General features: G+C 36.9%; 1 protein-coding gene and 1 long non-coding RNA gene across 2 annotated transcripts in view; one reads left to right on the plus strand and one right to left on the minus strand.

The window, feature by feature from the left end:
- Positions 1 to 17,306, plus strand: part of LOC124155712 — a 97,425-nt gene extending 80,119 nt beyond the window's left edge. The window contains exons 2-3 of the long non-coding RNA XR_006864223.1: positions 6,630 to 6,722; positions 17,224 to 17,306. This is a non-coding gene — a long non-coding RNA (uncharacterized LOC124155712). The remainder of the gene's footprint in view (positions 1 to 6,629; positions 6,723 to 17,223) is intronic.
- LOC124155710 (5-hydroxytryptamine receptor 1-like) overlaps positions 1 to 25,197 on the minus strand; it is a 74,550-nt gene that overhangs the window by 47,704 nt on the left and 1,649 nt on the right. Inside the window, exon 2 of the mRNA XM_046529756.1 lies at positions 17,213 to 17,462. Within this exon, the coding sequence (XP_046385712.1) occupies positions 17,213 to 17,462 (250 nt within the window). The remainder of the gene's footprint in view (positions 1 to 17,212; positions 17,463 to 25,197) is intronic.

A 25,197-nucleotide genomic window follows, 5' to 3' on the forward strand; every position in this document is an offset into this window, starting at 1 on the left:
CTATTTTTTTTCTTTTATGATTGTTACCCCAATTTATTTTATGATTGATATTACAATTTGACCCGCGTATCTCTCTTTTGATGGTACAAAAATGAAGAACATGGTTGGTAATTGTATGAGATGTATTTAGGTATTTGCTATTTGAAGACCTCAAGTGTTTTCAGTGCCTAAGAAGACTTCATTTATGAAAAAATCTAAATTTGAGTATTTTTATCTCCAAAGCTGTAACGTTACGTTGAATATAAGAACATGATCAGGTTGCGATTATATTGTAATATTTTAGAAATGCTATCCTTTGAAGAGTAAATGCGAGCCCTGCCTTGCATTAAGTTAACAAAATATCAATTACCATCACCGCATGGGCAACGGGTGTCAGCGCGTACATTGAAAGAGTTTTCTTTCTCTCGTACTCTTTTTCCTGTTTTAGTTGTCATGTAAATAAAATAAGATAGATAGACTGTAGCACAGATAGATTCAGAATGTCGATTTTTCCACGATCAATAAGAGACTATAATGCCATTGTTAGAACTCACGAATACGGTAGATTATATGACATGTAGTGTAGCCTACTAACTTGTGTGTACCTTAATGCATGTTGATGAATTTTCTTATTATTTCTAATAGCATGTTTATTATGTTCTACATTTTTTGGCAGATTACCTTTATGGGTAGTTGGCAAGTTTTCCTGGCATGAATGTGGTTGTGTAATTTGTCATTATGCGTAACGTTTTTTGGACCCTGTGGTGTGCATGTGGGAATCCTATCGCATGCTGCATGCTGCTGATTGTTCAGTCCCTGCCAAACACCCTAGAGGTGGCTCTCAGGGTACTGTGTAGATGTAGGTTTTCGTGGAAAACTTTGAAATCATGCGCACATGTTTCCATGAAAGTAGTTCCCTTGGACCTTCATTCCCCAAGTGCGAGGCACTGCATGAATTTGAAAGGAAGCGGGCTACGATATCACGGAGCGTGGCAAGCTTTAAGGCCGGTCCCCAGGTATTAAGTCAAAAGCAGAAGTTTAGCTGTGATCCATCATCGTCACAAGCGCCCGCATGCAGGTTTGGTAGTCCCGTGGAGCAGAGATCTCATTCCTGATAAGCCGAGAGCAGTTTGGTGAATGTCTTTGGCATGTGAAAATCTGTGCTACAACGTCTAAAACTTCTTCTCTGACTTTGTAACTGTGGAAGCATTTATTTTTCTTTATGTCGTATTCTTCCATTTGCGAAGTAATACTATTCCTTAAGATTAAGTTTTCGCCCGCATGTGAGGGTAGAAATTGTCTGGGTTTTTGTAAAGTTATTTTAAAGCTTAATCAAATTATTCAAGAAAAATTTCTTCAAAACTTATCTCTCTAGTTTCCATTATAACACTATTCATATGTTTATAATGGCGACAGCGTTAATTTATGCTGGTGTTGTTGAGGATCATCAACTGATCAACAAGCTTTGCCTTTTTACAGTATTCGTTTGGGATAAGACACTAGCGTACTTTTACTCTTTTATCTTTGGTTAATTTTGACAACTGCAAGTCAATAGTGCTGTCGTTATATATTAAAAAATTATTCCAAATCACCTTAACCAATTCTTTGACCGCTGGCCTCTCATAACTTCATTACTATAACCTGTAAATCGATAAATAATCTGAACATTGGGGATATACATGTATTAATAATGTAAAACCATTTCGAGGCCACAGTATACTAATTATTAAGCCTTTTGAAGGATAAATCATATTTAAATTGCGGAATAAAATATGTTGAAGTCTAGACTTTTTCTATAAATCTATCCAGTTGATTCTTGTACTATACAGATTATCAGTTTCCCCTCCGGCAGAGCTTCACAAATATTTCACTGTCAGTTATTTTGGGGGAAAATTAAAGTAGTTCAACATTTTTCCAAAGCGATTGAAATAATATCAATTATTATTGTTTCTTTGGGAAATGGCGAGTCCATGGCAAAGATCCTCGGAATATTGGGTTGATGTGTGTTTGTGATAAAATAAAACAAATTTTATCGCAATCAAATATCTTACAGCGCAGACCTCGGTCCTCAGAGCTCATTGGCTCTTGTTTTTCGTAAGCTAAACGAGATATTTATCGGGGAGGAGGGCAAAATTAGTATTTAATCAGCGTATAGTGCAGTAGTGATGAATATTCCGCACTCTATGAATGTATGGCACTCTGCACTGAATATAGGTTCCTTGGAGCCTTATCCTTGATTGTAGGAGTAGCCTTTGCAATTTCGCGGGTCGGTACTTCGTGGATATTGACCTGCAGTATGGTGCGTCGAGTCTCGGACTTTCAGGCGAGGAATTGCGTTTTCCATTCCGTGGAATTCTTATAAAATTCCCAGGCTACGCCTCTCTTTGCATTCCTTTGATACTCGGCCATGTGATATTGAAGCGCGCAAAAGAAGTCAGTGTAGTAAATAAAGCATAAATATATCATAATGCTTCAGCCCCACCTAGGATGGAGAATATGTAGAACTTTACTCTCAGGAAAATATGCAGTTTGGTTAAATTTGGCGACAGGTAGCAAGGGCGCAAGGAATTAAGGCTGGGGGAAGTTTAGGTGCAACTAATACCGGGGTATGTGGGGGTATGGAATACCCACCAGGATAAGCGGTAGGTACAAGATTAATAAATTGCGGAATTTTAAGATAAATTGTTCAAAATGGTGAGTTTTACGGTTTTCTGAGGATATTTGATTAATCCTTACCCCATTATATTAGTAATACAATTAAGTAAATGGATTAAACTTAAATTTCTCCGAGCTCTGGGGACGGTTTTATCCCCCAAAATCCCCCCCCCTCGCTGCGCCACTGACAGTTAGTATCGTGAATATCGTCCCTACTACAACGAGCTGTTTACGTTAAGTAAATAAGTAAATCTCGTGTCATTATTGGAAAAATTGGGAGTTCATTTAGGGGAAAACTTGTTTAAGATTTACGTCAATATTTATTTACGGGAATGCAAAATATATCTTAGGGAAAAAATGAATTCGCTTCATGGCAGAGAAAGAGAAGAGGTAATCTAGATCAAGAAATAAGGAAAATAAGTAACTTTTTCCGTTTTAAGTTATTTTCCGGGTTACTAAGTTTAAAATTTTCACAAGGTAAATATAATTAATACTAAGGAGACTGATGAACAGTTTCCTGTACTGTCGTCTAAGTACGTACTTTGGAGTATTTTACGGTAAATTCCCTTTCCAAATTAATATTTTTCTACATTTCTGCGTCTATGTCCAATTCATACAATCAATGAATCTTGTTCTACTCCTACCTTTTCGTCGCTAACTCAACAGCAACTCTCTTCGAAAAGGGATCTTTCTTCAACTTTCTCGTTGGTATATACTTCTTGATTTTGAGTAAGAACCTCATATTTATTTGCTGTGGTTACTACAAAAGTTTTTTTTTAACTCTATTGTTAACGTTGAAGATTTGATGTCCATGCGTTCGTATATATATATTTTAAAACAGGTTTCGCAGAGATGTGATAGCAAGAAAGTTTACTTGAATACCCCATTTCCGTTATTCATTAATAATTCGTGGGTATATTTATATTTCATTAATGCATAAGTTTCATTTCCTATGTTCAGGCATTCCTTTCGATTCCCAATTCTAGCCAGCAGCGCGACCTTTTATTATTGCTGTATCTTCCTTCCTCATCTCCCACTCATTCTGGGATTTTCTCGGTTCACAGCTCAAAATGGAATTCGTTTATAACTCATTGGTTCCACTCTCGTGTGCCTCACCCAACTCTGTATCCCTTCCATCTTTTGAAAGGCTTCTTCAGTGTAGCGTACGAAGTAAAAAAAAATATGACCCCTTCGCGGATTGTGTGTGGGTATTAATGGCAGCTAAAATGAAATCAGGCTCGCCTTCCTTTGGTTCATTAGGGAGGATATCGACCCCTCGCTCCTGAGAAGAGGTCTCGCCATGAGAAAGAGGGTGGCTGCCTTGCGTCACGCTGATGAAGAGGCTTCGACTGGAGGCCTTGTTAGTCGAGTTATTTTGGTTGCAAAGAGTGAATTCAGTTGCAAGTCCACGGCAAAGTTTAGTTTTTAAGTATTGTTGCTGAGCTACTGACTCTACAAATACCTAAATCCGTTCCAAAGTTTCTATTCATGAATGTTATACCCTGCGAGTTTTTATTCTGAGAAATTAAAGACTGCTTGCATTTTTTTCAGAAAATAGCTTCAGAGGTTAAAAAAAATCAGCCTTTACAGTTCGCATATTTAAGAAGGAAAATGACGTTCCTGGATTTCTCAGTGTACGTATCTATCTAATTAACCTCATTTTGAGTCATTTATTTCACTCAAAATATCACTCCAAGCTGAAGTACGGTAAATTAAGAGTATAATCTATTTCAGGCTGAAGGCCATATTAATTCCAAAGTCAGGATTTGAAATGAATGTGTGTGTGAGCAATTACAACGACATTAAATCAAAAAAAATTAATCAATAGTTGGAATAAATTTTCACTGCTTATTTCTTTAGAAATCGATGATTTTGGAAATGTAATGTTTTTGATGTCATGATTTTTCTATTTTGATGTAAAAAATCAGAACATTTTAGTTCTGTGCTAGAAAGTAGTCTACGTAGAAATGACTGCAAGCACTTTGAGTAGTAATCTGAATTTTCCCATGGAAGCAAAATTTGCAGGTAACCTCGTTAGGAATATAATGGAATGCAAATAAGCCCGCTGGAAGTTAGTTGATGCTAGTCATCTCAAGAAAGGGTAAGGGACTCTGAATTGAATTGATTGGGAATTGAAATGATGCTGGCGATGAGAAATGCAGCGGCGCATGAAATAACTGGGGTGAACTTATCTGCGAGATAGAAGTTTAATGCGAGCGTCTTTCCAGGAAAGCTGAAATCATGGATAGGAAAAGAGTACGTTGCTTGAAAAATCTACGAATCGTCAATTGGGGTTAACGAAGCTCGCGGGATGTGCTGGATATCTTTGGAGAATTTACGAAGGAAAGGAAGGAATTATCAGCGGATGCCAAAAACCGATAATGAATACTTTAAGCTTCATCCGTAATCTTGCGTGGCTAGGACCTGCTTGAATATAGATTTGGGTTTTTGATGAACTTGGTCCAGGTACATGTCGTTTGATCTCACTCCCGGACGATATTTTACAATCGAGAAACTTCGAGAGCTGATGTAGGGGATTTCGTTTTTCATTTTTCATTCCTTCCTCTCTGTGGACTCAATTGCTTTTTTATCCTTCTTGTGAAAAATGAAAGTGTGTCTGAAAGAGGATTCCAACTAGACTGAATCGATCACCAAAAGGTGTGTGTCAGGATGATGCAAACGCATCAGGATTCTAATGATTCAGGTGTTGTCAATCCTACGTCGATGTAAGCTGTCCATCATAAATATTTCTTCAGTGACAAATTACTCCCCTAATTGTTGGTGTCTTTCCTTTATGCTAAGCGTTGCCTTTATGGTATCGTCAGTTACTTTTGCTTCTTTAATTTTTTTCCTTGTATTCTCTCGAGCTGGAGATTAAATTGATATATATGGGTGGTGTCGCAATTTTTATGTGCAGATTAAATGCAAGTTGTTGTATTTGATTCAGTGGTAACACAGCTATTGTTTTGCTCGCGAAAGTTAGCGGAATATATTCATGAAAAATTCCTTGCTGGATAAGAAAGAACTGAGCAATTGATGCTTATTTTTGATGTTCTTTAGGCGTACGACATAGCTAGAAATACTAATAGTCGTGCTAATAATGTTGGAATTAGTTCGTATCTTATCAAATGCGTAGTAAGTTCACGTTCTGCTAAGGATAATTGCGTAAGCAATACAACATTTTTAGTATGTATCTCAGCAAACAAGAAAAAAAGGTTTGTGGTTGCACAAGACACGCCACATGTACTCTTCAGCCATGAAAGAACATTATCTTATGTTTCAGTATGGACTTCAGAAAGTCATTTATCTGCTGATTGGCTTACGCGAATATGAATTCGGGCTTTGCAGCTTCCGAAGTAATTCCAAAGTGATATAGGGGCTATGAAAGTGAAATGATCACACATGTTGTCCTTTCCATTTCTATTTCATCTAGCGGCTGGAGTTCATCACGAGCATTTTATCAGTAGCGATGAATGGAGACGTCAGTCTCAATTTATTCTGGTATTGGCTGGCTTATCAAAAATTTCATGCAATATTAAGAGCCAGCAACGTTTACTTAAATGCCTGCTTTGGCCAGGCTCAGCTTAACGGCTTGTGCGTTGCATATGCCCATTCGCCAGAATTTTCAGGATTTTATTCCACGGGCTGTTTTTCTCCCTGGTTTGCAATTAGGAATCTTAAAAAAATATCTCTCTGCTTTATTATTGATCTAAATTTGTATTTATGAAAGGGTGCTGAGGCTATTTAGGGTCAGTTGCTGATGACGTTTTCAGATAAACTGAATTGCATGTCTCAGCGGCATAGTTCTTACATTCTTTGTGCGCAATAGGCTCGCGCATTTTAGATGAATCCATTCCTTTTCTAGTTTCATATAGAAGGTGCAACAAGTAATCTCGAAAAAACCGCTATCGTTAACCATACCATTATTCAGAATATCCGTTTCCTTAATTGTTCCCTATTTATCTCCATGGAAATAATTTTTCTTCTCTTTACAGGAGTGCCTGTTCTTCAGGTCTTTCCACAGGTATTTCCGGTCCACCAGTGAGCTTCCTTAGGGATTCCGGCGAAGTACCATGCAATCGTGATAGGTGAGTGCTATTCATAAGATTTGGTTCTGAATAGCTTTGTGTATCCAGTATGTTGTATGTTGAGTTTATGTATGTTGAGTTTACTCATAAATGTTTATAATATATACGAGTTTTCCAATGAAAAACAAAACATGTAAAATTGATTACATGAGGAGTAAGTAACATTCGGCTAAACAGAAAATTCAAAATTCTTTGGAATATTACAGCGGAGGAACTTAAACAATTATTTTTGTTCCTAAGTTATACTCCCCAGCAAATATTTTTTGTTACATAGCTTTGTTTAGCACTCTCTATAAGTGTTTACGTGGAATAATTTTCTTTGCTCAAAGGATATAACTCCTCGCTATTTTATCTTCTTTCATTTCAAAGAACTCGACACTGTGCACTCTCGTATGTTATTCTCACACTTCCCTCTGCGGCATATTTTTATATCTTAATATCCTTTTGTCATGCTATCTTCTTTCTCGGCCGTCTCCATTAATTTTCTTCAAACCAAAACTCCTTTCTGCTGAAAATTCTCCGCCCATAAAAGACTTAAAACGGCCTTCTGCTTGAAAATGCGAGCTCTACATCCATTGACGCAGGGAGCGAGAGATTGTTAGGATGCAAAGAGAGAGAGAGAGAAGATGGAAGGGAAGCATAAAGAAGGAATGAGGAGAGGGATAAAATGATGATTTGTTAGGGAAGCCCCAAGACATTTCCATGGGAAGAGGTTTACTGAAAGATGGATCGGAAAGGTTTTTCTTTGGCCGGAGATTTAGAGAACTTGGAGACGGGAATTCTCACCCTCAGCTTATGTGTAGATGGCGCCGGGAAAAGTGTCATGCCGAATGGTATAGGGGAAAGGGAGTTATGAAAGTGCGAAGCATCCTTATTAATCCAGGGAATTGATTCGTTTCATGGAAATGGTACCGAGTGTCTTCGAGCCTAATTCACCTTAAGGATTTGAAAATTTTGAGGGGCTGAATATATTATTCGCGGAGGAAACAAAATGTTATAATCGTTTCACAATATATCGATTATCTTATTTGAAAATACTCTAATCATCCATGATTCGCGTTGGAAGTGATTGTTGTCCCCGGTTTAATGCGTGACTCACACATACCATGCACATATGTCACACCTGTCTTACAAAAATAGTTTCGGCTCTCTGCTCAGTCAATCTGAAATTATCATTACGAAAATCCAATCAACGGAACCCACCCCTTTTTCTGATTTAAATATTGGTATTTACTCGTCAGAGACGTAGAGATAATTCGTCTTATGGATCATATGGAATGAGTACTGGTATAAATTTATTAATAATGATCCTTGACTCAAGTACTTCTAGAGTGAAATGGGAAACTGAATTATTTACGTTGGTTGAGTTGATAAAATGCGAAAAGTTGGCGATAATGTTAAGCTAATTTAATTTAAGTGCTATTTGTTTGCAAAGGAAATGACTCATGACATGTGCTTTAGAGTGGTTGAAAGGAAAACGTTACCGTCACTCAGCCATCAATAGTCTCATTTGTTTCTATTGAATTTATGCAAGGACATGTATTCAGTACGTCTCTTCATTGAAGCATTGGTTATGTGAGAAAATTTTAAGTAGCCATAATTTTAGTGGAATACGTATCTCATGATGCTGCCCACAAGTTACGATAAAAGTGATAATTTCTTTAATTGTTGGACGATAAAAGTGATAATTTCTTTAATTGTTGGACCAGGATTGAAAGCGTACAGAAAAATCTTTCTGGTTTGATAGCGCCCACGAAAGGAGGTAAGGGATAGAGATAGGGGTTATATGTTACCCTCGTGGGAGAGAGATTTCGTTAATTTTTTTCAATTCCACAGAAAAACTTGCGCCAATTACTTACAAGAGCCTCATTACATGGAAGAGACCATAATCATATTACGAAGCACTTACATTAAGTGCTATATGGTGAAAATAATACCAGTTAGCTTTTCAAGAACGGATTAAATTTATATTGCCAAGTGGAAGCAATTTCAATCACTCAAATCCACGTGGAGTAATATCCATTTAAACATGCCCATTGATCCACAACGGTGGAGATGTACTAGATGTGGAGATGAGTACTAAAAATAAGTAATGTTGATAAAAAAGAGAGATTCTGACTTCCCATTCCTCGTTTAAGTCTTTTTGAGAGGAAATTATCCATTTATTCGTCTAATGAATACTTTCATTTTGATTTTACTTATTTTTCATATTTCTCACTCTTTCTATAGTTAAATGGAAGCTTATTCACCCATTAAATTTTCTTAATAGCGAATCTCAGATACCTTTGGTAACATAGAGGCTTAATGAAGTGAAGTTTTTAGTTAATCATAACAGCTAATAACATTATTCTTTATTTTTTTCTAAATTTGTGCCAAGTGATACTTGCGAAATTATATTTTACTTTATTTACTTATTATGAGAACGCTTAAATCAAATCTGGAATGAAGTAGAGGTTATCTTGGATAAAAAATTATTCCGTCTAACCTAACAACTACTGTCTTCAACTTCGGCCTGACCTAACAACTACTCACTTCCTGTAACAAAGAAGTTTATCAGTGAAGGTTCAATTGGCCTTAACATTTTCCTGATGAATTCGGTCCTTAGTAGCAAGAAGTCATATAACTGCTTTCAGATATGATTCGATACACATAACTGAAGTTTATAAAATGAGTAATGAGATCATATGTTTCACGCAAACTTGATTTTTTCATAGTTAATGCGAATTAAAGAGAATTAATGGATCATCAGAGAATATCAATAGAAAAAAAACTGAACCAAAATAAACTCCTAAACCAACTCCCGCAAAGTAAACCTTGAATAAAAATTGGATTGAGCGAGTCTCATTACCGTGCACGCTGATGATACCCTTTTTCGGTACTTTGAAAGTACAGCGAGCGAAAAAACTCTAAAATGTTGAGCGATTGAATGGTTGTTGTATAGCGCCTCTTATCGATCACTGTCTCATCTCGAGCCGTCCTTTGAATAAAACATTCTCTTCCCCTCAAGAAACGGATGAAATATTGCTTGAGCTTCCTTGTGAATGGATTTCCGAAACATTCCTTTTGCATTTGGCCTCCGGATTAGAGCTCGGCCCCCTAGTCGTTTGCCTGTGCGGCTATTCCTTTTCTCCGGTAACACAATCAAGGGGGAAGAATCGCTCGAAAATGAGATATATGTATGTTGACGATTCTACCAACTCTGGTAAAAATTAGGACAAAATATATTGCTTCATCTTCCAACGTATGTCTTGTGTGAACACGAGTTTTGAGAATAAGCACGAGAAACATGCGACAAGAAAATATCTTAAGTAAGCTTTTAAACTTCAAATCCAACCCACCGATATTGAATGATATATCTTTTAAAAGTCTCCTTTTCGCCCTTTGAAATTTAAAATTGTACTAGAAAACCAATGTGTGATCACATTGTAATATGTAATCAGAAAATTTTAGTTAATCATCATAAAATAATTGTTTTTAAGATTTTTTACGCATTTAAGGTTTTTAAGCATTATAATTTGGTGCACCGGAGACTGATGGAGATAAAATGGATCTGCCAAGTAAATAATGAGAAAGTGCTAACAAGATTGGGAGAAAAGAGAATAGGGTGGTTTCCTATTATTTTTTTATTGCCTTAATCGAAAGATTATTACTCCTGGAGTACGTATTTCACGCTTTTAGATTTTTAAATGACAATATCTATTTTTCGCGATTAAATGAAAAGTGAAAATTTTCAAAGGCGCGAAAACGCGACGCTCAAGTATGAATGCCGGGAAAAATCTCCGTACGTCGTATTTCTGGTTCCCCCTCCCGCCCGGTGAGGTGACCTTGAGGCGAGGCTTAGCGCTGATACGTCGCAGGCTGCCAGCGGGTAGCTGAGTACCTTGCTGAATGGTAGCGCTCGGCTTAAAAAAGGTTTATTAATACCTTATCAAACGAAGAAAACTTTCCGACTTTAGCCAGTTTTAGTAGGTGATTATTAAGACATGTTTCCCTGAGCTCTGTGCCTCATGCATGCATTGGTAACCTCAGACGATGTATAACTCCTATCCTCTCGTGTAGAAACTAGGTCCCTGTGACGTCACGTGGAGTGGAATCGCATGGGCGCCAATCTGGCCTTTTTCAAATGAGGATAAAATTTGACCCTTGCCATTCGTCTAAACCGGTATTTCAAAAATAAATAATTTGTATATTATGAATACACTAATGGTGGATAACGAATCGCAATCAATGCCTTTCGTTTTCTTTGATGAAGGAAAATACCCTATTCTTCTAAAAACCCAAGAAGAAAGCATTTAAGGACTAAAGTTGGACGTGGTTGGTTAGGACTTAGTTGGATACACTATGAGACGTGAGTGCCTGATAAAAGCGATCGTGGAAGGGAAGACGGGCAAGGGACGGCTTCGAATGAGTTACATAAGACAGGTCATAAATAACGTAAAAGAAATAAATACGTCATTATGATAAGGCTCTTGCGGATGGGAGAGAGGAATGAAGAGTTGTGTCAAAACAATCTTAGGATTATTGACTAGCGCTGATGATAATGATGAAGTAGTTTTATATTTAGGTGACGTTCTAAGTCTAAATTGACGGTATTTACATCTCCTATAAGGGGCTCATATGACGCTACAATGAAGTTAATTCCCTCTATATTTAATAAACCTAATTTTCATAACTTTAGTCTCAATTTTAATAGCAGTCAGAAAGGTTTACGTGTCCGTACTCCGCGAAAATCGATTATTTGGATGAAATTACATTTTTATCTACAGTTCCCATCTTTCGACATTGGGAAAGCTGAAAAAATCTGATATCTGCATAAAAGTATGAAAATCTACGATACACTTGTATCTCAATAGTTAAAAATTTCGATGAAAGGTATGCACATGATGCCCGTAAAGCTCCTTACGTTTGCCTAAATGTAGTCAAAATTAATTGTGAAGGGTTGAAAGGAACGATCATTGCCTTCGATACAGACTGCTAAACTTCCTGCTAGGTCGTGCGTTAGTCAACATGAAAATTAATAAATTTAAATTCAAACGAATGAGTGAAAACATTGTACGAAATTTTAACTGTTAAGATGGATAGTTAGTATTTAAAAACATTAAGAGGACACAGGAATAATAAAGTACGCGCCAAGTAGGTTAATGGGGCAAATAGACGATGACGGTGGTACTCCAGCGTGAGAGGTGATCCATTCCCTCCAGCAAGGAAAGAATGCCTTTCCTCAAAGCGGCTCATTACGGCCTAAGGTCCTTGCATATCTCCTGGAAGATTTCCAGTGGAAGACAAGCGGAGTTCACATGAAAAGTACACATTGCTATTTGATCACAAAAAAAAACAATTTCCTCTATGCATGAAGAAAACCTTGAACACGGGTAATGGCTTCAATAATGGCAAATACTGTAATGAGTTCCGGGTTAAGGTTAGCGCTGCACGTAACTGTTCAAATTGATTATCTTCTACACATTTTCAGCTTTATATTTCTGTGTAAGTGCGAACTTGTGGCGTATTTTCAACATCTCTTAATTAACATAAAATCAGGGCGCTTCTCCTTTCCTTCTGTTCAATGTCGATCGTTTTTCAGGTAGAGAAATATCTATCTCGTAAACAACGCAAGTAATGCCACCTTATCACGCTGGTACCAACGCCTTTATCATCCGGATCACATGATTCCTTCATCTTGCGATTAATGCGCCTATTTCGCTTCCGAACCCTTCCAAGGCATTATCAATCCCTCTCATCATTCCGCTGTAGCATGGCTGCCAGCGCGACCGTTCAATCAATCATCTGGACCGTCATCGGGATGGACGGGAGCACAAGATAGCTGGCGTCTTGGCATCACCAAAGATAGCCAGCGAGCACTTACCTCCAGAATTAATCCTCCAAAGCAGATCGATTCCAACTTCTAGTTGTTTAGGTCTTCCTTGAGCCCATAACCTATTAATTCCATCCCTTCAATAAAGTACTTTTAAAAAAATGTATTTTTTCAGAGTACCTATATGAAGAAGCTGTTCCTCGTATCACCTCAGTCCAGCGTCCAATTCGAGAGATACTCGTAATCATCCACGCTGTCCATACATTGTCGAGAAATTATGACAATCCACCCTTAGGGTTTTTTATACGTTGGAAGGCTATTACGGCAACAAAATCAGGTATAATGCATGCGCCCCAGTATAAGAGACGTAACCCTTTTTAAGTTTAGAAATGTAAGAAATTATTTTCTTCGTTGGTTAGTGTGTTGGGGTATAGGTCTTGAATTAAATGCAAAACGTTTGATCACCGTGTTGGTATATTTTCATACCTTTTTTCAGGGCTATGAATGAATATTATTACATTAATTTGATACAAAAATGCATGAATGGCTATTATGCCAGGGCATATTAGGGATGTTAGAATAAACTTTCCGCCATTTTCTCAGCCTATAACTAATGCCTCATAATTTTTTGTATTCATGTTTCATTGGTAATTATCTTACATAAGTATTTGTTAAGAATTTTACATTTATATTTGCACCAAGCTTATCCACTTATATCACGGGGATTGCGAGGAAAATAGGAAATTAGCTGAAAAGATACTCTCAATTTTCGGCTAAGTACCTATTCGGATTCACATAACGCCTCTTCTTAGCCATGATATGAAGCTTTATATTAACTACTTCTATTGTGGAAGGTACCTATAATCGAGAATTCTGTAATTTCCTTTCGTGTTTTCGTTATTTTTTTGGTTCATCCTCGAATTATAATTTTTGCTAAGTTTTAAAAAGGAGGAATTAAAAAATATCTTGTTTTGCTAATCATCATAATTAAAGTTCTTTGTGAAATGAAGGGATATTTTTCACTTGATAAATATACCTTTAATTTCGAAGTATTTTTGTTTGAAAGATTATTTATCATTGCCCAATGAAATGTATTTAATTTTATTTGCTTTATAATATTTGCTCTTCCTACAAGTCATTCACTTGTTGACAATTGACATATTATAGCATTCTTCAGAATTACAATGACATAATGTAGAGAAAATGAATTTCGAATGGAATTTCGAATTACCCCTCTAGTCCAATTTCAATGGGAAAATGAAATATTTCCATTTTCCGCTATAAGGCATATTAAAATTTTGTCCCAAAATGAATCATTTTCGTGATAACGGTTGTAGTTCGTGGTGACCATTCGGTGTATGATTCGGGATATACATTCTGTGTATGCTTAAAAAATTCTTGAATTACTAAGGCAAATAAATCTCCACCTCTAAAATAAGGAATAACCAAAATTGTCAAGCGAATACTGTGGATAGGTTTTTCATTTCTCACTGCTTCAATATCTGGTCTTATTATTTCTCGACATCGCGCAGGCAATGGCAGGGGGAAGCATATGGAAAATTTATCGAAGTGAGCACACCCGTAGCGTAGCTGTGAACCCGAAATGCGACCGTCTCTGGGCATTCAGATATTTGTTTTTGTTTTCCAAAGTAAAAGCCATTAATTAAAAGTGAACGGTGGAACAGAGCGTGAAGGTGGAATGGTGACGATGAGATCCTACGGATTTGAATCGGACATTATATACTTAAGCCATATTGCTGAAAGAGTTATCCCTCATCCTTCGATTTGGATCCGGTCGCACCCAACAATTTTAGTAATGAAAGGTGTGCCTTAGGAAGACAAGAACTTATCTCTAGTATGGACAAGAACTTGTGCTCGTTGCAAAAGTCGATATTTCACATGGAAGTTCATCTCATCTACCCTAAAAATAACTACATATATGTGCTAATTAAGTATTTAAAATACCATTTTTCATGTAGCATCAGGTAGTAATGATTAAATTTTAATTGAAAAACACGAAGTATTTTAATAAAAATGGCTAATACACGAAAATATAATTGTTTTTGTAGATAAAGAGTAGTACTCTTTTTTTAAATTTCATTTTCCAAACCGTCCAAAATTTAATACTTCAATACACAGTTGTCATGATATTCTTATGGATATTGAAAATTATCTACTATTTGTTGATGCAAAAAATTTATATGTAATATCCATGTAAAGGATTGGTATATTCCATCCCTCCAGTTACCCGTTTGTAATTTACTTCACCTCCCTTTGATCATGTTATTTGTATCTATTTTGATTTGCCCTTCGATCTAACTCAAGGGCCTATGCTCTCCATTTTTACCTCATTTATACATTCCACTTGATAATTGGGTCTCATGACATCGTTGATACTCCGTATTTCTCTTCGTGGTTCGGTTTTTCACAATTTCATTTGGTATTTATCACTAATTAATCGTCAGCTCCACCTCCAGCACAATGTGTCCAAAACAGAATGAATTAATGCGATTTTTATTTCGACAGCTCGCAACTGACGAAGCTCCATTCATTATTTTTACCTTTCCGTTATGAAATCATTTCCAGTATTCTGAAGCTGATTAGTTGTCAGTTCCGTATTTCATTTTAGAAGGCCAATAATTTGCCCTCATTACTCGGTTTTAATAATTTGGAAGATTGATAAAAGTGATTATGGATAAGGGTAATTGTCATGACTACAAAATCACCCCCTCTCTTACCCTTTCAACTCATTCACTCTGGAAGTAATTGTTATGTGGTTAAATTAAAATCATAATTAATTTTGGAGATCAAATTTTGAAAATTAACAACTGCCGTCATTTTTTCGTGGCCTATCGAAGGTTTACTGCTCTAACTTCCCTGAATATTGACCTTATTTGGAGATTTTTTCCTTAAAGTCAAATTCATAACACAATCCTAAGCACTGCAATAGGCCATTGCCTCGGCGTTGAAAAAAAAGTTAATATGGGACTAATTTTGTTCTAGCATCAGTCTTGATGGATCGGTTATACGATCGGAAATCAAGGAAAAATACGACCGAATTAGAGAAATCCATGCATCCTCTTGGCATGCAGCGCTACATGAATTTGGAAGGAAGTGGACTGCTCTCCCTTACTTTAGGACAAATTTCAAGGCCGTTTCCAGACAGACGGTCAAAAACGGGAGTTTGCTGAAATCAATCGTTTTCACGAGTGCTTACATCCTTGTTAGTCTAAAACCACCGTTTAAACTGCTGGTGATTGACTACTATTTATGTCTATACCTTGAAATTTTCAACATGTTTCAATAGATAGAAGGATAAAAATGAGCTTCCAAGGCATGAGTGTTCATTTTTACAGCTACCGTTAATGATCACTAATAGATACTGATGTCCTTACTAAAGACTAGCAGGTCCCCCGTGGGTAAATCTCTAACTCTGCGTAAAACCCCACGGGCCGGCTTAACAGGCGTCTGGCGGGGGTGTAAGATGCCAGCCGTTAACAAATAAAAAGGAATTGAAATTATACCGAAATTAAAGTCTTTAAATCGAAATTTGAAGCTTGTACATCGTGCAAGGGCTCCATATTATCAATAACAGACTCTTATTTCAATTCCACAATATATTTTATATTCGACCGGTTTCGGCTGTTACACCCTTATCAAATACAGATAAAAAAAATATATATAAAGTACAGTACATTATCAAATTTTCTATACTTCACAATTGAGTGACAGCCAGCCAGAACAGGTAGAAATAAAAAAAATACATTGTGGAAGTAAGAAAGTGTCTGTCATTGATAATATGGAGCCCTTCCAATTCTTAAAGTCCACACATATTTATTAAAATCCTTTATTGTCTTGGGGAAAACGGATTCCCATACCTATCCGTTTTGCAATATATCTCTCTTAATTTATCGCTTATTTTGGATCTGGAAATACAGTGGTGTTCTAATACGATGATCTACGTGCCGCTCTTAAATATATCAATTCTCAATTTCTCAAGCAATCTATGCCTTGTACGCAGCCTCCGAGTCTTCAGCGGCTCCCAGCCTATTTCGTTTAACATACGTGTAACGTTTTCTGTAATATCGTAGTTTTTGACGAATCGCGCAGCTTTCCTTTGTATTATACTAAGTCCACGGATTATGAATTTCTGCAGTGGAAATAATGGATGGGTTATTGATTCATTGTCCTCCTCACAACACCTGCATCGGACCCTGGGAATATAGGATGGTTCTTCTATGATGTTCTCCGTGTCGCTTTTAAAGATATCTGTCTTGTTTGCTCAAGCAATCTAAGCCTAGCGCTCAGCCTCCGAGTCTACAGTGAGTCTATCGTACTCAGTAGATGTGTAGTTTTGAAAAATTAACTCGTCCGAAATTCAAGACGAAATACGATCCTATTAAGTGGGAGTGATGCGTTCTCTTAAAGAAAATAACGTAACCCTTTCTAACCCAGAGCTACTTTTGGGAGAATTCAAACTTCAAGAGTTTCCATCATGAAAACTTGAAAATTTTTCAATCAATCATAATTATCGTGCCAGCTAAATATTTCGTCATTGCAATTAACAACACAAAATAATGCGTAATTTACATATTTCCTAAACAGAGCATATAATATATATATTTGTGATGTTAACAACATTGGGTAATAATGGGTTAAGGAGTGTTTCATTGCCTACCTGCATCATAGGCAGGAAAAAGCAGAGGAAGCTGCCAAAGACCCAGTTCTGCACGAGTAGCACGGCGAGCGAAACGGGCAGAACCATGAGGCACTTGATTGCGTCGGCGATGGCCACGTTGGCGAGGAAGCAGAGGGTGGGGTCCCGCCCTTCCCCACCCACCCTCACCACGCTGCGACGCCTCCGAGACTCCTCCGCCCGGACACCGTCCGCACCCGAGGCCTCGCCATCCACCTGCAACTGCCGCGCCCTGAAAAAAAAAACAGAAGATAAAATTATGGAGTTTGGATCGTAGGTAACATAAAAAAAAACATTCAACTTACTCGAGCCACGTTTCGTTCTTAAATGCGAGTGTCATCAGCAGTGATATATTTAAAGTACAACGGTAATGTAAAGCAGTTAATGGAATGTATAAAATTAATATAAAATCGTACTCTCATGAATTTTTATTACCTTCATTTTCAGAAATTTGTATCCAAGTCACGAAAAAACGTCAACAAAATGAAGTGTTAAAATTTTGGCAGAAGAAATGCCATTGAATTAGCTACCAGTACCTTTAGTAAATTGCCTCAATTTTAGCTTTCGTATTTTTCGAAAATTTTTAGTGAACCCTATCACACCTATACCGAATTTGCTGGCGCCGGAGAGGAGTTTTCATATTCAGAATACCATCTCTATTTCATCTCTTTCGAAATCAAACTAGCTGCCAGGTTATAATAAATATAGTTTATGTTTGCGATTATACGGTGGATTGGTCTCATAATGAGAGACAGTTGTTACGTGGGAAGCATAATGGAAGGAAAAATTGATGGTAAAGTCACCAAGGAAGACTAAATGACATAAACCTGGGACAGATCAAGAAGAATACGGGGAGGAAGATCTTTACGGAAGCAAAGGAATTGGAATTGGATAGGGAGAAATTAGGGTTGCTATACATCAATCTTAGGATTGAAATATAATGAATGATTGAACTGAGGTAATATTTCTCTTTGGTCTCTTTCGAAATCAATTAATTCTGCGGCCGACGTCGGTATCACAGCCGGTAATAGCACCGGTCTTACACTTGTCGCATGTACTGGAATTGACGGTGACAGTTCCCGATTTATATTTTGAACGTGATTAATGAGGAATTTTGTTGGAAAAATAATGTTCTTTTCTGGCAATCGTAATTTCAGGATGCGTGCGAAGGTGTTTAATTCAAAACCTTGATTCTGACAGCTGGTTTTAATGCGTCGGCTTCCGAATTCCGAGTTCATCGCCGAATGCTTTGGTCGAATATCGCTTCCATTTCATTACATAGCATCCGGCTCCAGTTTTTCGCACCCTTCCCTTCTCACTTAGCCATACGGAGCACATGTAATCGCTTGGTTAATTAACTTTGTAATTGGCGAATCAATTAGTTTGCATTGATTGATGGTACGGCTTATTCATTCCTATTTCCTCGATCGGTTTGCTGCTAACGTAGACTCATTCGCATTATTATTTTTGAATTCGACAAATCCCTTCAGCGCGAGATCAGGATCTAGGAAATCTTGATCTACGAATCAATCTTCCTCCTCAGTAGACTTCATTTTTAAATAAATAAAAGATCGTAGCACTTTTTCACAAGAATTTTTAATGCGTACAACGCGTTTCGACAGTGTCTCTACTCTGTACGCCCGTTCCCACCCCCTTCCTCAAAGATGTCAAATCCTCTCCTACCTCCTTTCTCAAGGGTATAAAAGGGATCTTCAAATGTTTTGAAGTGTCTTGTACCAGATGATGGCTCAGTGAGCCGAAACGCGTTGTACGCATTAAAAATTCTTGTGGAAAAGTGCTACGATCTTTTATTTATTTAAATATGTCTAACTTCCACCAATTGAAGCCTGAATCTGTTTAAGTCAGACTTCGTTTTTTTCTTCTTACTTTTATATATTGATATTTGGGATACTCTTGCATTAAATTTATCAATGTTGATTTCATGTCAAATGGCGTGAATAATTGAAAGCATTAATATTTATTTTTAAACAACCTATGCTGTAGATGCCCCAATAATAGTAGGCAGTCGGTGAAGATAGTATGAAGCCATCCGTAGGTTGGGAAAAACTTAGCGGTGCTAAAAAAATTTGAAGGTGGCTTCACTTAACTATAGGTTTATGGAGATCGGAAACCAAACAACTTGTATTCCGTGATGTTAGTCCAATTTCATTCGTAGCGGTGCGGTCAATCAAATTTCCTGTTGCTCTCCACAACGGTGATTTCTGCCGCATTTCGCGTGATCCCTTGCTTTTATGGAGTAACTCTCCTTCTACTTTTATTCAAAGACTATTAGATGTTATCCAATCGTATGCGTATTGCAAAATAGAGATGTCAAAAATGTCTCTTGCCAAAGTGCAGGTTTATAATGGTATAACTTTGCAGTGGGTACCATTGTTGATAATTTGAAGGGTTATTTTATTTATGAAGAATTTGCTACAGATTAAATGAAAAAGTTATCTTTATAAATTTTTTGGATGTATTTTCTCCTTGTTCTCCGACAAACTATTTTATAGAGTTTGAATGAAAATGCACGAAAATGCGAATCGAAAATTTAGGAGCACCAAATTTAATATTTTCCCCTATTTATAGGCAATATTACACTGCAAGCATTCATTTACTTAACGGTTAACTCTCACGTCCAACCAATGCCGGTTAATGATCGCTAGATAAGTCCAAAATAAGAAATAGAAAATTGTTTGTCGAAAACTGTTTGGCGAAATAGTTAGTGTCTAGGACAACAAAACGTTTATATTTCTTACCTAGACACAAAAGTTTCACCTTATTTGTACTGATCTTGTGGAAAAAGTAATTCCTCAACCGTACTTTTTGTCAAGCCTCGCCAATGTTGGTAAAAACCTTTTTAATGTCAAATAATAATTAATCATGTTTATGTTATAATATGAATATATTATATATGCTACAATATAATTATGTTTTCCTTGAAGGAGTAGCCTATTCTTGTATGCTTATTGTGACAAACCCTCTGAGCCGCCTTCAAAACCGTAGCTGCTTCGGAATTATTTAAAGATCCGATGGGATATCTGATGCAGAAACATATTTTAAACACCACGCATTAGGAAGCACGCGGGATTAAATCTATTTTGACCCTCCTCTTAGGCCCTTGAAGGATTGTTTCACCTTTGAGCTACCTTAGTGCTGAAAGTAGTTTGACCTTCTCTCCGTGAAATGAAACGCTTATGGCAAGCACTATGAAGCCCTCGCCATTTTTCACTGCGCGGCCCCGTGACTCATCACATTTACCCCGGCTGCTTTAAAGTTTTCCCGGATATCTAGCTTGACCTGGATTTACGTGGAAGCGCCGGGCTGCATGCACATTCCATTTTTTCGTACTTTCATCCCGTCGCTCGAGTTCAATCTATACTAAAAACGTTTTTCTGTGGCGTATTCTTGGGTCATAACAAAGACCAAATTTTTAATTGCTCAAATGCAATTTTGTCATAAGATTGAGCATTTTAGATCATCATATTTGGGAGCTTCCATTAGGAAGTCAAACTTTTTTCTCAGCAAAGTGCATCATGGTGGCCTAAGGAATGAGTTTCTGGGCCACTGACAGAGGAGTTTTTCCATACTTGCGTGGAAACCTTGAGATATAATTTTCTGACTCTCGTCGAAGATTATGATGCACGTGGAAAGAAACCCCTTACTACAGTGGAAATGTGTTTCATTTGCTTTGTTCTAGAACTGGCTAGCATATCCGTCATCTTCCAAACCCAAGGTTTTAGCTGATACGCCACGACAGTGGCGAAAGCCAGGATTATTCTTTGGGGGGATGGAGGGGAACGGAGGGGTCATTCCCCCAGGCAACGGGGGTTCTGGGAAAATTTTTGCAAATTAACATGCCTGGATATACTTTTTACATTATTATGGCTCCTAAAATTTAACTTTAAGCAGATGCATTTATTATATATCAAAACTAGATAAAGATTTAAAATAATTTTTTATTTGTCAGAGGCTTTGGGGGGGATCTATCCTTTCATCCCCCATAGTTACGCCACTGCGCTACGATATATTAGTGCTCCAGAAAGGTATAGAATTTTGGTAGTAGGTGTGATTAAAAAACATCGAACTTATAGCCAATGTTTAGTTCATTAATTGGATCATCATCAGAGGTATATTTAAAAAACAAAGGTAATCTAAAAAATTTAGTGGAACATAGAAAAATAAGTATAGAATCTTACTACAGTAAATTTTTTTTAATTTTTCCTGGATATACACAATTACATTTACCACTTTTTTTTCACAGCTCGACCCGGGTTTCAAAGAATTATCATCATCTTCAGGCACTAATTATGATTTGATTATCTTATTGTTACCTAGTTACTTGATGAATTTTAAAACGGACGCCAGAATAGGGGAAAAGGATGGGTAGAGATATTCATTTATAAGAGTGCTGTCTTGACTTTCAATAATTTTTAAAATTTCTAGCTTTTTCCCAGAGTCCAGTTCACGGCGGTCATTGCAAAGTTTTAAAATATTCGTTTTAAAATCGCTCCTATGGCAGTTGCATATTAAGTGTTTAGCAAAATTACTATTTTCATCTTTGTTATATTTTTAAGTACCTAAATGTTCTTTCTTCCTGATTTCAAAACTTCTTCCTATCTGTCCACTGTGTACATACACCATTGCAATCGCTGCATTTCAACGAATATACTCCACATCTATCGAATTGGTCCATCTGATCCTTACATTTAACGATCAGTCTCCTTAGAGTGGCGTAAGGTTTAAAAGCCATGCGGAATTTGTCCTTGGGTAAATAATGAGCCATTTTCAGAGAAAGTGCATCGAGGTTGCACTTAATATTCAACTTCCATAGGTTTCTGTTTTTTGGTACTGTGAAGTTTTTCCAAAGAGATTTTTTTCAAGTGTTAAATAGTTAAAGTCCGTAATAATTAATGAGCAATATTTAATATATTGTATCTTTTAATAATTGTGGAAAAAATTTGTATTGGAAAAAATTCTTGGTACCTAAAAACATGGTGATCGGCCGAGGGTCTTTAATCTCTTCGAAGCATCGTCACACATTAGAACTGCGTTTGCGTAAGGTCAGAATCACCTGCGGACTCGCTAAAGACTGTAAAAACTCTTCTCGGGATACCGCGCGGGTAAGATTATACAAGAGCGCCGACGTTTCGGGTACCGGCTCGCTACCCATTCTCACGGCTTTTTATTCTCATGGGTAGCGAGTCGGTACCCGAAGCATCGACGCTCTTATATAATCTTACCTGCGCGGTATCCCGAGAATAGTTTTTACACGTTGTTTGTCGCTAAAGACTGTTTGCGTCAGGAGTTCCGTTTACGTCTAGGACTTGCGTTGCTAGGCACCATGCAAAATTACATCCTTCGTCGTTTTGGTGGAATCGATGTTATCAGTTGGTTACATTAAGAAAGAGTGGGATAAACATTCGATTTGTAGTGTGACTGAAACCACTAAAATACATTTATTATGCCATGGGTCTGTTCACATTTAAATCCCCATAGTTTTACAGAAGGATTTTACTCTATCTTTATCGATGTATACGCATCGTATTTTTTCTTAATTTTTGGTAGGTGGGTTTCTTTTCATGTGAAGTTTTAAAATCATTGCTTTATTAAACTAAAATGTTGAATTCGTTTCTCCAATAAAAACACGTTTAAAATAGGTTCTTCGTTTTCATGTGCGAAAGAAGTGATTTAAAAATTATTCCCTAAATAGTCGCCGTAAATGCAAATCAAATTATTAGAGCTGCTTATTAAATAAATAATATATAATTACGATCGTTGTTCATGCAATGAATGTATTTCACACCTGTTGATCGTACGCGGCTCGGTATAGCCGGAAGCAATTCCATCTGGCTGTAAAGGCTTCGAAAGATAGTAAACGAGAAATTATTGATCGTACCGCGGCCATTGAACGTGCTAGGTCACGCTACCCTCAAGAAAACGTTGCTTTCTGAGGAAAAGAACCGCAGATAATGATCAATATTTAAAAATAGCCTGTTGATGTACTTATTGAGTTAAGCTGTAAAATTTTTTGTTGCAATTATTACTTTCAAATCCATTTCTAAAAGGTGAAGTAATAATTACTAATACTTCCGCATGACTTGGGTATTTTTGTAAGTCATTGAAGTAGTTTACAGTTTAAAGATAGGTTTACGTAGTGATTAAGTTTGTTAATAACCCCTTTCTTTCCCCAATAACACATTGGATGTACCTCTTAAACTTTGGCTCTGGCCTATTATTCTTTATTTTATTCAAATTCTTCTTTCCTCTCAAGTCTCCATTTTAGCTGAGCCATTAAATAACTTTGTGTTGTAATTTTAGCCGAGTTTTTACTTTTTTATTTGCCATCATCAATCACCTATATATTAGCAACAAGTGCTAAAAGCATGGTTGGTGTGCGTATTAAAATAATCAGCTTCTTTTCTATACAGCTACCAAGTTTTTCATTTTTGCAGAAGTTATAACAAAGCTTTACCAAGTCTGATTCGTTTTTATACCACTCCCTAATAATAATGAAATACATGTGACGAGTTTGACGAACTTACCGACCTCAATGCCATTAACGACACCCGCCCAAAAGGAACGGATCTCATATGGTGAATTTTCGAGGCTCATTTAATGGAGGACCCTATAGACCAATGGTTACAAGTGCAATTTTAGATTTGGAGATAATTACAGATAATGGTTGGTGGGGAACACAATGCTGCTGTGTCAAAGGGAAGCAGTTAAATACAGAGTCAGTGATTCACATGTACCACTTTGTTAAAATAATATTGTTTCCCTAATGTGCACTTATCTCCAAATTATGAAATTGCACTTGTACCCTTCGGCTTTTAGGCCCCTAAATTGTACTCCATGATTTCAGGGAAGATATTGTTGTTAGGATCTCCACCGTGATGGAGCCTACATGTGAAGGTTAGTTTAAACAAATAATAAGTTCTACTTATTTAATTTAACTTTTTAAGTGGCTAAATTTGACTAATTTAACCGTATAGAGCACTTTGCGTAAGACTTCAGTTCCCTAAGTTCAAGCGACCTTCGTGTAAAATGCTAGCGTGGTACCTGAGTAAATGAAACTATAGTAAAGTGTGATTGGTTTTGCATCTGGGGGATAAATCTTGAGCATGCAATGTTGTAGTTATTTGTTGCGACAGTTCCGTGATTTTTTAAAACTGAAGTTGTGAATCATGCGGAGATATTAATATGACATTTCGAATTGGAAAATAAAATGGACATTCGTGGAATAAGCTTCGGACAAGGAATCAAGGCATCTAAAGGAGCAAGTCAACTCAATTTTAATGCTGTGTGTGTAAATGTTTGTAGCCAGTTCTAAGAAGAGTGACATAGGCTAATTGAATCAAGATTCTGGACGGCCACGCGGGGGTTCACCCGTGAGACTTGGCGTAAATTTCCTTTATAAATGCCCCAGTACTGTAAAGTTCTTTGAGTTAATATGTCCCTGTTTTTCTCCAAAGCGGCCATAATGTTGGTCCTGAGAGCTTTCTCTTGGTATTCCCTCAGAGTGAATGTTTGCGAGAAAGTGCGTCGGCTTCTGTGCAAGGTGCCAAGATAGAAATGGCTAAAGCATGTATCACGTGACGAATATGTTAGGGCGGATTGGCTGACTATGACGATAGCATAAGTTTTCATGATCTTTATTTCGAATGGATATTTTATTTCCATAAAATTTAATACGTACGAAGAAGGGGAGCATCAGGATTTCGATGTGGTATATTTATTGGTATTTACAAATGCTAACTTCATCAATTTCACGTTGAAATGGGGAAGCTGGGGTCTTAATTTCTGGGAACAAAATTTCCACATACATACAAGTGAAATTTTATCTTTTCATCCTTAATATTTTGTTAAACTGATTGAACATGTCACGAGTAGTTAATATTGTAATTGTATACTTTTCTGTTGTAAATGTTTATTTGCCTTTATATATATGTACACAATGACGCTAA

Source organism: Ischnura elegans, chromosome 3 (genome assembly GCF_921293095.1).
Source record: "Ischnura elegans chromosome 3, ioIscEleg1.1, whole genome shotgun sequence".
In the NCBI taxonomy this organism is placed as follows: Eukaryota; Metazoa; Arthropoda; class Insecta; order Odonata; family Coenagrionidae; genus Ischnura; species Ischnura elegans.